At 40.6% G+C, this 20,679-nt stretch overlaps 2 protein-coding genes across 12 annotated transcripts in view; both read left to right on the top strand.

Annotated features, from left to right (window-relative positions):
* The window catches only part of ELF1 (E74 like ETS transcription factor 1), a 122,975-nt gene that overhangs the window by 63,112 nt on the left and 39,184 nt on the right, over window positions 1–20,679 (top strand). The window lies entirely within an intron of this gene.
* Window positions 3–15,879, top strand: LOC101906638 (molybdopterin synthase sulfur carrier subunit). The gene has a single exon (XM_059892184.1). The coding sequence runs from the start codon at window positions 15,526–15,528 to the stop codon at window positions 15,790–15,792; it is 267 nt and encodes an 88-aa protein (XP_059748167.1). The 5' UTR covers window positions 3–15,525; the 3' UTR covers window positions 15,793–15,879.

Below are 20,679 nucleotides of genomic sequence, written 5' to 3'. Positions count from 1 at the left end.
GAATGATACTTAGAGAAAGTTGGATTTTAATAAAAGTATTATAACGATTTTTCTATTTGTCTCAAGATTACTTCCTTTAAAAGAGAGCAAGAGAAACTTTATTAATACAAGCACTCAGATATCTAAAATGTGAAAGTAATGTGATTTTATGTGTTAAGTACTAGTTAATGCACTAAGAAAGAATCTTATCTTTAGCTTTGATGTGGTAGCAAGGATATAGTACTTTGGGGGTTAGCTCGTTTTTTTGTAAAATGAGAACTTAACAGTAAATATCTTAAGTCATTATTTCAAAATACTTTGAAAAGTTCTAGATGACATACTGAAAAGACATGTATATTTTTCTTAGGACTGGTGATTGTAATACTTGCTTGCAATTACACAGTTTTAATGTTATGTGGTTAGTTACAATTTCTAATACTGGACTGTGCCTTGGATGGAAAGATGTTAGAGTCTCACCATCAGACATCATTTCAGTCCAAAGCATGTGACTCTGAGGAAGTTACTTAACTTCTCTAGATCCTGATTTCATCACCTGCTGAATGAGGGCATTGAAGGGGAGAATTTCTAAATTGGCTTTCTTTTGTTGAATTTATACAAGATGTGCGAGTTACTGTTTCTAGAATGAAAAAGATTCAAGAGATAATGAGAAAAGGACTGAGTTAATTCTGCTGCCTCCCCTCCCAGGGGTTCTTGGGACTTTATAATCTACTTCATTTTGAACAGGTTACTTGGAAATGTAAGATGTGATGTGAGAGAAATCGTGTATAAGAGAGATTCAGTATACTGGGAGAAATATTTTGAGAGCTGTTAGGTTTAAAATATGTCTATAAAGTTGATATAAATACTGAAATAGGCCCAATTCTAAATACCTGACTTTAATAGGCCAATGGTAACCTATCATGATTTTATTCTAGGCGATTCTTACTTTTGGCAGGGCATTGTAATTTCTTAGTTCTTGCTATTGTACTGTCGAATGAAGAGACAGAAGAAAAATTTATAAGTAAGCCTACAAAGGGTGAGAATTTGGATTAAGGTGCCTTAAAATCAAGATAAACTTTTGCTAGGGAAAGAAAGAGTGTGAGGAAAGGGATTGCATCCCAGTGAAAAATAGTTTTATCTAGGAACAATAGAAAAGACATGTTAGGAGGAAAAAGTGTTTTGAATTTGTCTTAAAATAGAATGTCTCTGTTAAGATTTGAAAGCAGCGTGTTTACTGTGCAGGCCTGGAAGATGAAAGAGCGGAGGCTCGATGTGGTGAGGTTTGCTCTTGGGGTGTGGCCATAGGACAGAGCTCAGAGCCTCTGGCTAGCACACTGCCACTGCGCTGGCTTTGATGCTCTTTGGCCACGAGAAACATGTTGTATGTTACGGTGAGGTATTCATACATGTGTCTGTATAGCCTTAGGAAACAAGGTAGTACCACCCTTACTGTGATGAGATGTGTACTTAGTTTAACTTGGAGAGGTTATTAATGTCTTTGGGTAGGGAGATGTACACATACCTTCAAACGTATATGATTTTTCTTAAGTTATTTATTCGTTTAAAAGTCACTGGAAGGACACTGATGCTGGGAAAGATTGAAGGCAAAAGGAGAAGAGGGCGGCAGAGGATGAGATGGTTGGATAGCATCACCAACTCAGTGGACATGAATTTGAGCAAACTCCGGGAGATAGTGAAGGACAGGGAAGCCTGGAGTGCTGCAGTCCATGGGGTCGCCAAGGGTTGCACACGTCTTAGCGACTGAATGACAACAACATCATTTATTTTTTGTCTAACAAAATGAATATTTATTAGTTTTTGCAGAAGTTACTCTAAGGACTTTACAAATGTGAAACGTGGGCAAACATTCTCATCCCTATTTTACAATGAGGAAATTGAGAAAATAGGTGTACTAAATTGAAGTCATACTGTTAGTAAACAGTGGAGCTGCAGCTTGAACCCAAGCAGTTTGACTTCATTAATGATGCTGAATACTGTTACCATGATGAATGCTGATCATACGGTATTATAATGAACTGGCCAGGTTTAGGGTTTTTCCATCTGTGGCCAGGAGCATAGGAAACTTGACTTGACTCATGCAGGTCAAGTAGTATCAGGCTTATTAGCATCTTATCTTAACTATTAGGTAGATACTGCTCTACTTCCTTGCTTTTCATTTGCTTCAATTTGTTTTTGGTTTAAAAGTAAGAACATGCCAATTGTATAATAAGTAGCCTAATACAAAGATACCAAGTAAATCATGAAAATCCTTTTTCACTTACTCCCTCTAATCCTATTCTCAGAAGATGCCATTAACTATGTGATATGTAACTTTTTGAACGAATGTCTAAAGGAAAGAATAATATATATACATACCAACCTATATACAGAAGTTATTTTTAAGATACAAATGGAAGAATGCAATATCTTTTTTGTGACTTATTTTCACTTAAGTATTACAAATACTTGCGTGTACCTACGCCAGCACTACGTCATTTGTTTTTCTACATAGTGGACGGATCATAATTTATCTTACCAGTATTTGATCATGGACAATTAGCTAGTCCCAGTATTTTGCTATTATATTATATATGAATATCCTGGTTTGGGAGGCAGTAAACTTATAATTGGAGAAGGCAATGGCACCCCACTCCAGTACTCTTGCCTGGAAAATCCCATGGATGGAGGAGCCTGGTGGGCTTGCAGTCCATGGGGTCGCTGAGGGTCGGACACGACTGAGCGACTTCCCTTTCACTTTTCACTTTCATGCCTTGGAGAAGGAAATGGCAACCCACTCCAGTGTTCTTGCCTGGAGAATCCCAGGGACGGGGGAGCCTGGTGGGCTGCCGTCTATTGGGTCACACAGAGTCGGACACGACTGAAGTGACTTAGCAGTAGTAAACTTATAATGGTTAAGAGCTCAGATACTGAAGTCAGAGCACCTGGATTTGAATTCTTGCTCCATTGCTTATTACCTCTGTGACTTTGGGCAAGTTACTTAACTTCTCTGTGTCTTAGTTTCCTTATCTGCAAGAGGGAGATGATAATAACAGACTTGATTCTAAAGGTAGAGTTATTATGAAAATTAAATGAGTCGATACACATAAAGTTCTTAGAACCATGCCTAGCATATAGTAATACTAACTGAGCCATATCATTTCATTATTACACACGTGTGTTCACATGTATGTATAGTATATCTTTATACACTTGTATGACTATTTCTGTAGTTGATTTTAAAAAGTAGAATTACTGAGTTTACTAAAAGTATAAGCTAAACGTACTACCAAATCATTCTTGAGAAAGCTGTATCAGTTTCTGCTACCATAACAGTTCAGTTCAGTTGCTCAGTCATGTCCGACTCTTTGTGACCCCATAAACAGCAGCATTCCAGGCCTCCCTGTCCATCACCAACTCCAGGAGCTTGCTCAAACTCATGTCCATCGAGTCGGTGATGCCATCCAACCATCTGATCCTCTGTTGACCCCTTCTCCTCCTGCCTTCAGTCTTTCCCAGCATTAGGGTCTTTTCAAATGAGTCGGCTCTTCGCATGAGGTGGCCAAAGTATTGGAGTTTCAGCTTCAACATCAGTCCTTCCAATGAACATTCGGAACTGATTTCCTTTAGAATGGACTGGTTGGATCTCCTTGCTGTCCAAGGGACTCTGAAGAGTCTTCTCCAACACCACAGTTCAAAAGCATCAATTCTTTGGTACTCAGCTTTCTTTATGGTCCAACTCTCACATCCATACATGACTATTGGAAAAACCATAGCTTGGACTAGACAGACCTTTGTCAGCAAAGGAATGTCTCTGCTTTTTAATATGCTGTCTAGGTTGGTCATAACTTTCCTTCTAAGGAGTGTTTTTAATTTCATGGCTGCAGTCACCGTCTACAGTGATTTTGAATCCCCCCAAAATAAAGTCTGTCACTGTTTCTCCATCTGTTTGCCATGAAATGATGGGACTGGATGCCATGATCTTCATTTTCTGAATGTTGAGCTTTAAGTCAACTTTTTCACTCTCTTCTTTCACTTTCATCAAGAGGCTCTTTAGTTCTTTGCTTTCTGCCATAAGGGTGGTGTTGTCTGCATGTCTGAGGTTATTGATATTTCTCCAGGAAATCTTGATTCCAGCTTGTGCTTCATCCAGCCCAGCGTTTCTCATGATGTACTCTGCATGTAAGTTAAATAAGCAGGGTGACAATATACCACCTTGATGTACTCCTTTTCCTATTTGGAACCAGTCTATTGTTCCATGTCCAGTTCTAACTGTTGCTTCCTGACCTGCATACAGATTTCTCAGGAGGCAGGTCAGGTGGTCTGGTATTCCCATCTCTAAGAATACCATAACAGTATATCACTAATAAATCTGTTCTTCTTTTCGGTCAGTCTTTTGGGTGAAAATTACATTTTTCCATTTAATTTGCATTGACTACTAGTAGTGGGCTGCCGTCTATGGGGTCACACAGAGTCGGACATGACTGAAGCGACTTAGCAGCAGCAGCAGCAGCAGCAACAGTGAGGTTATGCGATGTTCCATTAACTTTATTGATTGTTCACGTGAATTTTCTTTGAATTGCTAATGTCCTTTTGCCTGGTAGGAGTTCCTTATATGTTCTGAATTTACATCAGTGTCACTGTCTTCTAACTCATTACACAGTTAACGGGTAACTCCCTTTTAGTGACACACAGTGTGCATATATCGTCCAAATCTGGGCTGTCTTTTAGCCGCATGGTGTCTTGTGCCCTGTGGAAATTTAAAATATTTCCATCATGTGTTAGTTGCTCAGTCACGTCAGACTTTTTGCAGTCCCATGGACCGTAGCCCACCAGGTTCCTCTGTCTGTGGAATTCTCCAGGCAAGAATAGTGGAGTGGGTTGCCATTTCCTTCTGCAGGGGATCTTCCCAACCCAGGGATCAAACCTAGGTCTCCCACACTGCGGGCAGATTCTTTAGAGTTTGAGCCACCAGAGACGCCTATTTATATCATAAAATTTACCAATTTGGGGGGTGGTTTTTCTTTAGGCAAGCTTTACTTACCCCTAACACTATTGACTAGTCTTTTTATGTTTTATGGGTTTAATGCCTTCGTCCATATGAAAACTGCTTTTATAGGATGCAAGGTATAGGAATGTGACAAGTCTCCTCACCTACAAATGGGGATATTGGCTCTTCACCATTTACTGAGTTTTATGATTTCTACACTAAGACTGCTGCTCTTGTTATATACTAAATTACCATATGTATAGACTAGTTTTGAACTTGTCTAGTGTATTTTATTACATTTACCTGTTTTGTATTGTGCCAATATCACGTTGCTTTTTATTAGTATCACTTCATAGGTTTGATATCTTTTCAGATATTCTTCCTCCCCTTCCAAAAATTGGGGTAGAGTTTTGAATGAATTTTAGGACTGACTTGTTAAGTTATATAGTTCTATTGGGATTTTGACTTTTCAAAGTTAAAAAATATTTGTGTCTTTAAAATAATTTGCTCTATTTTTTGATCCTATATTGGCTTAATTTGTTGATCTTTATAAAATCACTGTTTTGAAGGCACCAGATGAGAATATATTTCCTGCTTTTAGTTATGGTTTGTGGTTATTAGTGTATTTGTCTAAAGAAACTGACACCATTAATGTGTGGTTGCGACCACCTTGATCATTTCCCCTTATATCAATTCCTACTCTTTTCAGAATTGCATGGAAGGATTCCTTTGGGCAAGGATGAAGAAGGGGGTATTGGAAAGGAAATACCAATATTGTGGATCCTGACAAGCCATATATTTATTTTTTAATTAATGTATTTAATTGGATAATTACAATACTGTGATGGGTTTTTTTTCATGTATGCGTCAGCATGAATCAGCCACAGGTGTTCTCCCCCCGCCCCTTCTTGAACCCACCTCCCCCTTCCCTCCCCACCTTATCCCTTTGGGTTTCCCTGGAGTACTAGTTTTGGGTGCCCTGCTTCATGCGTTGAACTTGGCAGCAGCCATCTGTTTCACATATGGTAATATACATGTTTCAGTGCTTTTCTCTCAAGTCATCCCACCCTCACCTTCTCCCACTGAGTCCAAAAGTCTGTTCTTCACATCTGTGTCTCCTTTGCTACCCTGCATGTAGGATCGTTGTTACTGTATTTCTAAATTCCATATATATACATTAATATACAGTATTTCTGACAAGCCATTTAGAAGTGTATTCTTGCCGTCTGTTCCAAGCTAGGTCTGTTTGTTCAGTGAGATAAGGTACTTCTGTGGGATAGCCACACCATCAGTAGTGAATTACAGTATACTTTTATTTGAAGGTGCCTTGTTTGACCTTATTGAACAGGTATGTTTTCCTGGTGAATGTATGAGAATAAAAAGAAAGCTGAAGGTAGCGGACATAAGTTTCTAAGGAGAAGGAAAATTGACTATAAGCTCAAATATTCTGGAAGTTAATTGTGTGAAAAACAGCTGGTAGTTTAATGCTTTTTATAACTTTGATATATTAATTACACTTTGGTTTTTTAGTTGTTGGTTCTAAAAGTAGAATTTAGCATATAATAGTTATTTGTGCTTAATAGATTTAGCTCCACCAGGGAGAAGGTTGGTGACATGCTAGGGAAAATGAAACAAATATTTTTATAAAATCCCATCTGTGAAAGAACACGGCCTTATGGCTTTCATTCTTAGGGTATAAACTAGTGTGGTCTGACTGCTGATTCCCAGAGGCTAAAGGATAAACAGTGCTTGCTGTCTTTTCACCAAGCTTCCCATTAATTCTCATGCAGTGTTTCGGAATCACTATTCAGTGTAACTTCCCTGGGGCTCAGATGGTAAAGAATCAGCCTGGAGACATGGGTTCGATCCCTGGGTCAGGAAGATCCCCTGGAAGAGGAAATGGCAACCCACTCCAGTCAATTCTTGCCTGGAAAATTCCACAGACAGTGGACCCTGGTGGGCTACAGTCCACGGGGTCGCGCAGAGTTGGGCACGACTGAGTGACTAACACTTTCATACACAGTGCAGCAGAGGTGAGCCCAAAATGCTGTGGATACAGATGAGGGAGCCTTGGACTGCACTGCAACTTTGGGAAAGCTTCCCTGTGGAAATTACGTTTGGTGAGCTGGATCTTGAAGGAAGATCTCATTTATTTGACAGATGAAGAAGAGGAAATGTTTCAAAAGAGTAGAATATACCAAAACTTTTGATAGATTTCTCTTGACTGTATAATCAATCTAAAAATCTTAACTTTCGGTTAGAAGCTTTTCATAGTGCGACTGTTTCAGGCTCTTTTCTTTCTTGTACTGTGTTAATTTTGCCAACCCACTGTATAATTTTCTCAATTGCCTTCCTGCTTCCCCACTGTTTGTCCTTCCACATCCATACCTGTTACCTGTTCTAAATTCTAACCATCTTTCAGAATCTTAGGACAAAACCTACTTTTTCTGGGAGCTTAACCTAAAATAATCTCTTAAGTGATTAACAAGTTTATTCTGTTATTCCTGCATGACTTAGTGTCATCGTCATACATTTGCCATGTTAAATTTTTTATATATACATTAACTTCCCAGATAAGTGCTACTTGAAGAAAGGGCTGCCTTCCCCTCTTGGTAGTCTCCATGCCTTTAAAATAATTTATATGAAGCACAAGCTGAAATCAAGGTTGCCAGGAGAATTATCAATAACCTCAGATGTTCAGATGACACCACCCTTATGGCACAAAGTGAAGAGGAATTAAGGAGCCTCTTGATGAAAGTGAAAGAGGAGTGTGAAAAAGCTGGCTTAAAACTCAACATTCAAAAAACTAAGATCGTGGCATCCGGTTCCATCACTCCATGGCAAATAGATGGAGAAACAATGGAAACAGTGACATACTTTATTTTTGGGGGCTCCAAAATCACTGCAGATGGTGACTGCAGCCATGAAATCAAAGGACACTTCCTTCTTGAAAGAAAAGTTATGGCCAACTTGGACAGCATATTAAAAAGCAGACCTTTGCTTTCAAAGGTCCATCTAGTCCAAGCTATGGTTTTTTTAGTAGTCATGTATGGATGTGAGATTTAGACGATTTAGACTATAATGAAAGCTGAGCACTGAAGAATTGGTGCTTTTGAGCTGTGGTGCTGGAGAAGACTCTTGAGAGTCCCTTGGACTGCAGGGAGATCCATCCAGTCCATTCTGAAGGAAATCAGTCCTGAATATTCATTGGAAGGACTGATACTGAAGCTGGAGCTTCAGTACTTTGGCCACCTGATGAGAAGAACTGACTCAATTGGAAAAGATCCTGATGCTGGGAAAGATTGAAGGCAGGAGGAGAAGGGGACAACAGAGGATGAGATGGTTGGATGGCATCACTGACTTAATGGACATGAGTTTGAGCCAGCTCCTGGAGTTGGTGATGGACAGGGAGGCCTGGCATGCTGCAGTCCATGGGGTTGCAAAGAGTTGGACACGACTGAGTGACTGAACTGATAATACATTGATTGGCTGAGTGGTCTTAAAGGTTTTTCTTCTCTTAATCCTATTGGCAAAATGATGTGGGCTATCTATGTATGTTTCTGTTATGGCCCTTATTGCATCAGAAAGCCTTTGAATGAAAGGTGATATCTTGCCCCACAGCTCTCTTGACTACAATTTTTTTCCCCCCTGGGACCTGTTTGTCCACATTCTCACTTAGTGCATGGGCAGTGTGGCGTGTCAGCACCATTCTGAGACCAGAAGCAAATATTCATGGAGTTTTTTTTTGTTTTCTGAAAATGTATTTGGAACTATTCTGTTAAATGTGTTTAGTGAAAGCCACCTCATATAACTTTTGTTATTGAAATTATCAATAAGTAAGTATCCATTGAAAGTTTTCATATTTCTTGAGATACTCATTCAAGTTGTAGAGAAGGAGTTTTTGACATGATTGTGTCTTGAGAATAAGGTCATATTTTGTTCACTGAGAAAAGTATAGATCACGTCAACCTGCCATTTTTTAGTTGCAATGGTAAAATTCTGTTAAGCCAGGAAGTTAGTTTACCTTCGAGTAGAAGGAATGTGTTGACAGTGTTCCGTGTGTAGCTTGTTCAGCACCAGTGTTGTGGAGGCAGGAAGTTGAAATCATGTTACTAACCTGTACATGGATAGATAGATCCTCTGTTATTTACTTAGAGTTCCAGGTATACCAACTGCTCTGTCTGTTCCTGTCATCCTCATTCTTAATCTTGGCAGTTCACATTTATCAGATACATTAAAAGTTTGACCATCTGTAAAACTAACATACAGAGATCGCTTGTTTCTTTTTAAAAAGTTTTTCTTTTTTGGCGGCACTGAGCCTTCATTGCTTTGCATGAGCTTTCTCAAGTTGCGGCAAGTGGGGCTCCTCTTGTTGCAGTGTGTGGGCTTCTCATTATGGTCATTTCTCTTGTTGCAGAGCTCAGGCTCTGGATGCATGGGCTTCAGGAGTTGCAGTTCCTGGGCTCTAGAGCACAGGCTCAGTAGTTGAGGCACACGGGCTTAGTTGCTCCACAGCATTTGGAGTCTTCCCCGACCAAGGATTGAACCTGCCTGCACTGGCAGGCGGACTCTCATCCACTGTGCCACCAGCGATGTTGATTGCTTGTTCTGTACATTTTGCAAAGCCTTTATCAAAGGGGTTATGCAATAGAGCCCCCAGTGACAAGCCTTATTATCTTTTGGAAAAGTCTGACTTTGAATAAGGCAGATTATGTGAAGGGCCAGCCCTACCCGTGGCCTGGAGTTTGGCCTGTCTTACCTCCCTACCAACTATTGGCAGCAAGAAAGCTGATAGTTGGTAAGAAAGAAGAGTTAGTGAGGGGAGTAGGAACTTATTACTCTCTTTTGCAGAGGTTTCCTCTAAATGTCCTCCAACCATCACACTGAGGCCCTGTGACAACGTCTTAAAATGAATATGGATGAGATCATTGTATAGGGTAGGACATGGACCAGTTTGGCTCCAGAAGCATTCAGTTTTGAATTTTAGTAACTGATGTTCACTAGCATTTTGCTCTGCATACTCTCCTATGTGCTTTGCATAGATTATCCTATTTAATCCTTACAACAATCTTTGAAATACGTATTCTGATTCTTCCTTTACAGAAGGGTAAGTGAGGCTCAGAGGAGAGCAACTTGCCTATAAATACTAAAGCCGGGAGTTGCAAGGCAGCTTGTGCCTTACACAACTGTATTTGGATAACGTCAGCCCGTGATACACATAAATGGTAAAAAAAAAAAAAAAAAGGTAGTTTTAAATGTGGAAAAATTATATTTTGCATTTTTTATATTAGCAAAAGGAAAATGTTATTCATTCTATTTGATAACAGGGATTTCTTCAGTTTTGCCTTTTTTTTTTTTGGCTGCACCACCTGCCTAGTTCAGTTCAGTTCAGTCGCTCAGTCATGTCGGACTCTTTGCGACCCCATGAATTGCAGCACGCCAGGCCTCCCTGTCCATCACCAACTCCCAGAGTTCACTCAAACTCACGTCCATTGAGTCGGTGATGCCATCCAGCCATCTCATCCTCTGTCGTCCCCTTCTCCTCCTGCCCCCAATCCCTCCCAGCATCAGGGTGTTTTCCAATGAGTCAACTCTTCACATCAGGTGGCCAAAGTACTGGACTTTCAGCTTCAGCATCATTCCCTCCAAAGAAATCCCAGGGCTGGTCTCCTTCAGAATGGACTGGTTGGATCTCCTTGCAGTCCAAAGGACTCTCAAGAGTCTTCTCCAACACCACAGTTCAAAAGCATCAATTCTTCATTGCTCAGCTTCCTTCACAGTCCAACTCTCACATCCATACACGACCACAGGAAAAACCATAGCCTTGACTAGGTGGACCTTTGTTGGCAAAGTAATGTTTCTGCTTTTCAATGTGCTATCTAGGTTGGTCATAACTTTTCTTCCAAGGAGTAAGCGTCTTTTAATTTCATGGCTGCAGTCACCATCTGCAGTGATTTTGGAGCCCAAAAAATAAAGTCTGACAGAGGGATCTTAGTTTCCTGACCAGGAATTGAACCCAGGCCCTTGGTAGTGAAAACGCAGAGTCCTAACCACCAGGGACTCCCTGGACCACCAGGCAATTCCCTAAAAAACAGTTTAATAGAGATATAACTTATATGCCATATAATTTACCTATTTAAAATGTGTAATTCAGTGGCTTTTAGTATGTAAACAGAGCTGTGCATCCATCACCATAACCAACTTTGGTACATTTTTTTTACCTCCAAAAGAAGCCTGTACTCATTCATGCGGTATTCTTCCCTCCATGTCCCCCCCCTCCATTGGCAACCACTAATCTGCTTTTTGTCTCTGTGGATTTGACTCTTCTGCACATTTCTATAAGTGGCATGCAGAGTGTGGTCTCCTATGACTGACTGCTTTCACTTAGTAGAGTGTAGAGTTCATCCCTGTTGTAGCATCGATCAGTACCGCCTTCTTTTTGTTACTGAATAATGCTCCATTGTATTGTTAATACTATGTTGCAGTTATACACTTTATATACCTTTCAGAAGAATGCTGTTTTTTCAGTGAGGTTTGTGTTCTGTGTTCTGTTTGTGTTTGCATCAGATTTGTGTGTGTGTGTGTGTGTGTGTATGACAGAGAGAGAGAGAAAGAATAGAATTAGCAATCTCTGATCTCCCAGAAAGTAAGTACTCTGTCACCCAGAGCTGCCTTGCTGAGTAAATAGTACCTCTTTGATGTAACTCAGTTTATCTATATAATCTTGAAATTTTTTGCCCCCTTTCTATTTCACTTAACACATAATGCATATAGAATAAGACATATAAGCAGATGGTATTACTGTGTTACTGGCCTTTCCCTTTTTTAAAGCCATTGTCATCTTCAAGACTATTTGGAGATTATTGATGAAGATAATGTCCTTGATTTAGTGAAGTAAAAAGAAAACTGATTGTTAAAGGTTTGTTAAAATGTGAATTTAGCAAAGCGATGCCCCTAATAATGTTCATAAATCTAATATGCCTGATATTAAATAAGTAGAATACAGGCAGAATTTTTTTGAACACAGTAACCAGAATTCTTAATATTATGCCATTATTTTCTTGGAAAGAAGAATTGTGATGACCAGCGATCTATCTATATAATCTGTTCCCACCTCTTGTCAATGAAGAGTCTTTGTGATGTGACATCAAGAGTATCAACTTGGAAACGGGGCTCCGCCACTTACTGTGTGACTTGAGACGAGATTTTAAATTGCACTGAACTCTGATTTCCTCTTCCAAAAGTGAAAGCTATGTCCCAAGATTATGAGCTTTAAATGTTTACGTAAAACATTTAGTCAGAGCCTGGCACAAAGGACACAGTCAGTGAATGTGGTGGTTGCCGTGTTAATGGCCTGAGGTAAATAACAGAGAAGCCTTGAAGTTTGTCGTGTTGCACTCTGAGCTCTCTGTCACTCAGTTGTCTTGGATGAGGGAGGAAGCGAAGGCAGTTTCTATGACTTGAATACCAGACAAATTCATGCACTCTGTTTTTATAAAAAATGTTTTCTGATTTTTTCTTTGATACTTGAATATGACTGATGTGTTTCTAGGATAAGCCAATAAATTTGTCATTCAGGATTTTAAAAATCTGGTAGATTCATTCTGTAGGGGAGCACTGTCCTTTGACATTGTAACATGTTAAGTTTCTTTTGACATAGTGTGATCTGGAATTGTTCAGTGACTAATTTCTGTCATTGTCTGTGATCAGCTAGTGTCACATTTCATTCTTAGTTTCGTTGTAGCCAAACTACTATGTTTGCAAATGTTGTGCTTCATTTTATTTTATGAATTATGCGGATGTAAGAGTCTTGTCAAGCTTCATCTTTTAGAAGTAGAAATTACCTCTTTAAATATGATTATACTTAAATTCTTTGAGTTATATGGAATCTGCATATTTTGAACATTTATCAGTCCAGTAGTGACTGTTGTGATGTTGCCTAGTTAGTTTGCAAGTAAATATTTAAACCTGGTTAAAACTTACTGCTGCTGCTCAGTCGCTTCAGTCATGTCCGACTCTGTGCGACCCCATAGACGGCAGTCCACCAGGCTCCCCCGTCCTTGGGATTCTCCAGGCAAGAACACTGGAGTGGGTTGCCATTTCCTTCTCCAATGCGTGAAAGTGAAAAGTGAAAGTGAAGTCGCTCAGTCGTGTCTGACTCTTCTTGACTCCATGGACTGCAGCCCACCAGGCTCCTCCGTCCATGGGATTTTCCAGGCAAAAGTACTGGAGTAGGGTGTCACTGCCTTCTACACCTCCCAAAATTTACCTTTTTTTGGTTAAACCCAATTTTGTAAAATTGACTCTGTTCATACTTAGCTAGCTACACACACACACACAGATGATACACACACATACACAGATAACATACCCCCCGCCAGTATATTAAACTTTTTAAGAGGGCACTCTAGTTAAAAAAAAAAACAAAACCTAAGGTTGTTTTCAATTATTATTTTACTTTTTTCAAGATTCATGGCCAAATTGTAATTTATCCTGGCTGAAGAGAAAACTCTGGGCAAAGACTAAATAAAGCCAATTGTCATGAAAGACCTAAAAAAATGAGATTAGACCTAGCTAAGTCAGCTTCACAGGGGTTTACAGTGAAATTTAAAACATTATCTTGGGGAAGTCTGGAGAAAAGAACATTTTACTTAGACCTTTCTAGTTTTCATGGTGCTGTGCAAGAGAAAAGGCTTCTTTAGAAACACTCATGTCTACTAGAGCCAACAGAAATAACTAATTTTTTCAGCTGGAGCTCTAACGCAGTGTACATTAGGAAATATGTGTGTGTGTGTGTATGTGTGTGTGTATTTACAACCCATACTTTAGCTGTGATGAAACTTTCATTATGACTGTGATTTATCTGTAGGATCCTGTACTTGTAGTCTACCAGTGATTAAGCTTGTGGACTCTGGAGTCAGATTGCCTGGGTTCAGATTTCAGCTCTGCCTCTGGCTGACAAGTGTCAGCAGGACAGCAGCACAGTGTTGTGGGGGTAACTGGCATGAGCCATATGAAGTACTTAACATAGTAACTGTTTTCATCATCATCATCACCACCCTTACCACCTTCATATTAAGAATATCATTTTATTTTTTATTCTAGTTTATCATTTAGTGACGAGCTCTCAAAGATAGAAACTGGAGGATACTTTTTACACAGCATCATAATGAGTTTCTTTTTAATCAGACTAAGGAAGGACTTTGACTATGGTAATTATTACCAGGAATTTGAATCATTTTTCCCTTGTACAAAGCCACTGGCTATAATGTAATATTTATCTACATCATGATATAGAAGGTACATAATTATAAAGAAACTAGGACATTGGAGAAGTGAGGGGACTGATTGAAGCATGTACTGGGACTTCCCGGGTAGTCCAGTAGTTCAGACTTGACCTTCCAATGCAGCGGGTACAGGTTCGATCCCTGGTTGGGGAGTCGTGTGCGTGCTAAGTTGCTTTAGTCATGTCTCACTCTACTGACTGTAGCTCGTCAGGCTCCTCTGCTCATAGGATTCTCCAGGCAAGAATACTGGAGTGGGTTGCCTTGCCCTCCTCCAGAGGATCTTCCCAACCCAGGGATCGCACCCACGTCTCTTGCATCTCCTGCATTGGCAGGTGGGTTCCTTACCACTAGTGCCACCTGGGAAGCACTAGATCCCACATACCTTGTGGCCAAAACATAAAACAGAAGCAATATTGTAACAGGTTCAATAAAAGACTTTAAAAATGGCCCACATTAAAAAAAAAAAATCTTTAAAAGAAGCATGTATTAAAATTTTGGGCCCTGATGTTGCTTTGGATATTAATCTCTGTGCCAGGAAAACATTACCTGTTGTATTGTAAAGTGTAAAAATAACACTGCCTAACTTTTGGTAGGGGTCTATATAGCTTACAAAGTCTTCTCCACATACACTTCGATTCTCACAAATCACCCTGTGATATAGTGCTTTTTGCATTTTCTCTAGTAGACTATCATCTTGAATTTATTATTGGATAACCAGAAGAACTATATTCGGAGGAGGCAATGGCACCCCACTCCAGTACTCTTGCCTGGAGAGTGTCCCATGGATGGAGGAGCCTGGTGGGCTACAGTCCATGGGGCCGCTAAGAGTCGGACACGACTGAATGACTTCACTTTCACTTTTCACTTTCATGCATTGGAGGAGGAAATGGCAACCCACTCCAGTGTTCTTGCCTGGAGAATCCCAGGGACGGCAGAGCCTGGTGGGCTGCCGTCTATGGGGTCGCACAGAGTCGGACACGACTGGAGCGACTTAGCATCAGCAGCAGCAGCAGAACCATATAGATTTCCAGAGCAGGGTTACAGAGGTACCCAGAGTTGTGTTCAAAATAACCTGGCTTATTTACTAAGGTTATCTGGATTCCTATTCTGATTTAATAGCATCCTTTTAGAATGTGGATAGTTTGCCTTATTATCCACTTATTTATTTCCTTATTAATTTTTTGACAGAACTTGATTTGTTGGTTTATATTTCTATTAAGAGATGATACAGGCTTCCACAGCTGGGATACCGGGGGAGACTTCCCTGGCGGGATGGTCCCCCGGGGCCAGGTGGAAGTGTTGTATTTTGCAAAAAGTGCTGAAATAGCAGGAATTCACTCAGAGACCATTTCTGTGCCACAAGAAATAAAAGCATTGCAGCTGTGGAATGAGATAGAAACACGCCATCCAGGATTGGCTGATGTCACAAATCAGGTGATATTTGCTGTTCGTCAAGAATATGTCGAGCTTGGAGATCAGCTCCTCCGGCTTCAATCAGGAGACGAAATTGCCATTATCTCTCCCATTAGTGCAGGGTAGTGCTTTTGAGCCACCTGGAAAAGATATGAATGAAGTTGAAGAGAAATCTAAAGATATAATAAAATTCATACCTGAGAAGCTTTCAGTAGATGAAGTCTCACAGCTGGTGATTTCTCCACTCTGTGGCGCAATATCCCTATTTGTTGGGACTACAAGAAATAATTTTGAAGGGAAAAAAGTCATTAGCTTAGAGTATGAAGCATATCTACCAATGGCAGAAAATGAGATAAGAAAAATTTGTCGTGACATTAGACAGAAATGGCCAAACACACAGCAGTGTTTCATCGACTTGGCTTGGTTCCAGTGACAGAAGCAAACGTTACCATTGCTGTGCCCTCAGCCCACAGGGGAGAAGGCAGTGGCACCCCACTCCAGTACTCTTGCCTGGAAAATCCCATGGACGGAGGAGCCTGGTAGGCTGCAGTCCATGGGGTCGCTAAGAGTCAGACACGACTGAGCGACTTCACTTTGACTTTTCACTTTCATGCATTGGAGGAGGAAATGGCAACCCACTCCAGTGTTCCTGCCTGGAGAATCCCAAGGACGGGGGAGCCTGGTGGGCTGCCGTCCATGGGGTCACACAGAGTCGGACATGACTGAAGCGACTTAGCAGCAGCAGCAGCAGCAGCAGCCCACAGGGCTGCATCCCTTGAAGCTGTGAGCTATGCCATTGATGCTTTAAAAGCCAGGGTGCCCATATGGAAAAAGGAAATGTATGAAGAATCATCATCATCTTGGAAAAGAAACCAAGAATGCTTTTGGGCAACCAGTGATTAAACCACTTAGGTTTTTAGAGCCCTAAAATTTAAACTTGGTAAATTCTTATCTTTGATCATATTTCCATTCTTCTTCTCTAGAAGATAGTTTAATGAGGCTTATCTCTTATGTTGTATCGGTGGAACAAAAGAGAGGAGAAAAGAAAGCAAAATAAATGAGTGTTTAGGACAAGGGCTTATATGGGAACTAGAGACAGAGGAAAGAACGGCTTTAGGGGAAAAAATGGAAGAATAATTTAAATGTGAGGAATGATGCCTGTGGTGGACAAACAGTTATATGACTGAGTTCCAGTTGTAATTTGACTCACACTGAGGGGTCGCCCCTCATCAGTGACTATCTCAAACTGCCCCCTCTGTCCCCACTCCTGCCCCTAGCACCCTGTCCCTACCCTCTTGCCCCTATGCCCAGCGATATTGTTGTCAGGGATGCATTTTGGGAATGTTGGAAGAACTGAAAGTTATAAAAAGTCCTTATCAGATACTCTTGATATATTTTTAGAATTTATATATTTTAAAAATAAGCTAAATACGATTTTAAAGGTTTAAAAAAAGGTACAGAACTGTGTAGGAATTTTATACACAGCTTGAGCTAGTGCATTGAAATATTTTTAAATTTTTACAATGTGCAATAGTGATCAATATTTGGTAATTTGTTTAAAATGAAAATGTACTAGTAACAACAACCTGAAGAAATTGCCAGGGAACAATCTCCATATGCATAAAACTGGTAGCCCCGAAGAGTTTTTGGTGCATGAGTTATCTTAAACTTTAGTGAATCATTTAAACAGTTTCAAGTCAAAGAGAGAAGTTCCCTAATTCGTTTTTAACCTGGCAAAACATATGCATGCACACATGACCAGTATGCTAATTTCAAGATGGGTGTTTGTCGAACCATATGAAAGTGTTCATCGCTCAGTCATGTCCAACTCTTTGTGACCCCATGGACTGTAGCCCGCCAGGCTCCTCTGCCCATGGGATTTTCCAGGCAAGAGTACTCGAGTGGTAAGCCATTTCCTCCTCCAGGGGATCTTGTCGACTCAGGGATGGAACCCGGGTCTCCCGCATTGCAGGCAGATTCTTTACTGTCTGAGCTGCCAGGGAAGCCCATCTAACTATATAAAGTGCTGTTTATTGTCTCTTAGCTTTACAGGTTCTGTAGGCAGTGTGCATTTTCTCTTTTGATCCTCACAACACACTGTGTACAGTACGGCAACTGATTTTCCTTTTCTGACTAAAGAGCGTCTTTGTAGAGAGGCATCTCTGGAGGAATGAAGGGTATGTTTGCCCAGAAACACAGCTGTAAAGTGACAGCACCTGCACTGGAGTTGAGTCTTTGACTTGAGAAAGTCCAGAGGCGTAACCTATATCAGAGATAAAAAGGAACCTTGAAGGAAAAAAAGAATCTGGAAGAATATTAAGTAGGTAGCCTTTTATAGGATTACACTTGTGATAAGTAGGATTTTTGCTTTTCCCCCAGTACATTTAAGTATTAAAAAATTTAAAAACTAGATTTATGCACTACACTTTCAGTCAGGAAAACTTTATGGATTAGACCAGTGTGTGGTGCACTGCAGCTCCCTAAGACTTGCTGCCTGGTTGCTAAAACAGCTTTTCCTTTTCTTTTAAAATGAGACTAGAAGGGTTCAGTTCCTATAAAGAGAGCTTGAGTCAGTCAACAGAAGTGTTTCAATTGCAGATAATGAAGCTGTTCTAATGACAGACTTTGAAAGTATGCTGAGAATCTGGCTGTGAAGAATCCTTTTCCAAGGACTTATTGCTGAGTCCCAGAGACCAGTTGCACAATCCTGGCTTGTTTTATGTGCATCAGTTCCTGAAAACATTTAAAATGCACTTTGGAAATTGGTAACAGTGGAAGTTATTGGGGATGGGAAACTATATAGAAAGGGCAATGGTGATGTTTTATACTCTTGGAATACAGGTATGTTCATATATTAATCTATCCCCTAAAATAGTATTTTTTTATTTTATTCTTGGCTGTGCTGGGCTGGATGCAGGCTTTCTCTAGTTGGAGTGTGAGGGCTTCTCATTGCAGTGGCTTCTCTTGTTACCAAGCACAGGCTGTAAGGCACGCGGGCTGGAGTAGTTGCTTTCATGGGCTCCAGAGCACAGGCTCACTAGTTGTGGCCCATGGGCTCAGTTGCTCCATGGCACGTGGGATCTTCCCAGACCAGGGATCAAACCCACGCTTGGCAGGAGATCAAACCCTGTATTGGCAGGAGAATTCTTATCCACTGCATCACCAGAGAAGTCCTCCAGAATAATTTAAAAAAATATACCATGGGAGCTTGTATAAAGGATTATGATTTTGACTCATTTTGTTCCCCAGTCACCCTAATTTTGTGCATGTGTATTCACCAAGATGTGCTGTGGCTAAAGGTTTTCTTGCATTTTGTTGCGTTCCGTAGGAGGGGATGAAGAAAGGTTACTCCAGTGTTTGGCCTGCTCTCAAGTCTCCTCCCCCCTAGCTGCACTCCTTTCACCTCTCTGGGACGACAGTGCTCAGAGCTGAGGGAACTAGAGAATACTGAGTTGAAGACATTTTCAAGTTTTGTTTCTCCTAGCATATGAACCTCTGCTCTTTAAACTTTTTATTGGAGTATAGCATAAACACAAGGATACACGGACTGTAAGTGTGCAGTTTGATAAATTTGCGTAACATGAACACACATATGTATCCAGCTTTTGCTTTTAGTTGAAGCTAAATGTTATTTGCTGGTACTGATAGCCACATTCAGTTCAGTTCAGTTCAGTCGCTCAGCCGTGTCTGACTCTTTGCGACCCCATGAATCGCAGCACGCCAGGCCTCCCTGTCCATCACCAACTCCCAGAGTTCACTCAGACTCACGTCCATCGAGTCGGTGATGCCATCCAGCCGTCTCATCCTCTGTCGTCCCCTTCTCCTCCTGCCCCCAATCCCTCCCAGCATCAAAGTCTTTTCCAGTGAGTCAACTCTTCGCATGAAGTAGCCAAAGTACTGGAGTTTCAGCTTTAGCATCATTCTTTCCAAAGAAATCCCAGGGCTGATCTCCTTCAGAATGGACTGGTTGGATCTCCTTGCAGTCCAAGGGACTCTCAAGAGTCTTCTCCAACACCACAGTTCAAAAGCATCAATTCTTAGGCTCTCAGCTTTTTTCACAGTCCAACTCTCACATCCATACATGACCACTGGAAAAACCATAGATTATAGTATTTCATGCACTAGTTTTCTGAGAGGACTTATTCTTACCACAAGCAAAACAAAAAGGACTGCCTTGGCTATCCAGTGGTTAAGATTCCATGCTTCCAATGCAGAGGGCTTGGGTTTGATCCCTGGTCAGGGAACTAAGATCCCACATGTGGAGTGTCATGGCCACATTACAAAACAAAACAAAAACCATGCTTGTCAGTGTAAGATTTCAGTAAGTCAATCCCCCACTCACACACACAACAAACAGCTATATTGAGATGCAGTTTACATGTAACAGTGTTAAAGTGTGTACAGTGTGATTTGATTTGTATGTGTGTGCATATATATATGTTTGTGGTAAGTCAAGTTTTAAGAGTGCTTGCTTTTATCTAAATCAAACATTGAAGGATTTTTAATCATCAAGAAGATATATTGAATGCTTAATATATGCCATGCAGTATAAGTGATATATTTACATGTTATTGAATTTTTACAGCTTGAAGATATTCTTATTCTTATTTTAGTTGGACACAAAAACTAAACCCTAGAGAGACTGAATAATTTGCCTGAGTTCAAGCACCCAGGCCACGCTGTACAGTCTGGCCTTAAATAGGGTCATTCTGACTCTAGAGCCTGAGCGCTTAAAGTTACATCCTGTTTTCACTGTGTGTATTTCTGGTGCGTTTGCTGCATGGTAAATATTGTCAGATCCTGTTCTGATAGAGTAAGGTCTCGGGTTTTTGTTTTTTAAATCAAAGGTGAAGGAAGTCATTTCGAAGTGGTGTCTTCATAGGATGAGGCTTCGACAGCATTCTGATCGGAAAAGAGGGCACAGGAATTTCTCTGAAAGAGAGGTTTCTGGAGCAAGTGCACTGTGCTTACTCTGTGTGTTCTTTGAAGTGGCCGCGGAGTGCAGGGGGACAC

The sequence above is a fragment of the Bos taurus genome, chromosome 12 (genome assembly GCF_002263795.3).
Source record: "Bos taurus isolate L1 Dominette 01449 registration number 42190680 breed Hereford chromosome 12, ARS-UCD2.0, whole genome shotgun sequence".
Lineage (NCBI taxonomy): Eukaryota > Metazoa > Chordata > Mammalia > Artiodactyla > Bovidae > Bos > Bos taurus.
The sequence above is the reverse complement of the archived record's forward strand: the minus strand, read 5'-3'. Positions and strand labels throughout refer to the sequence as shown.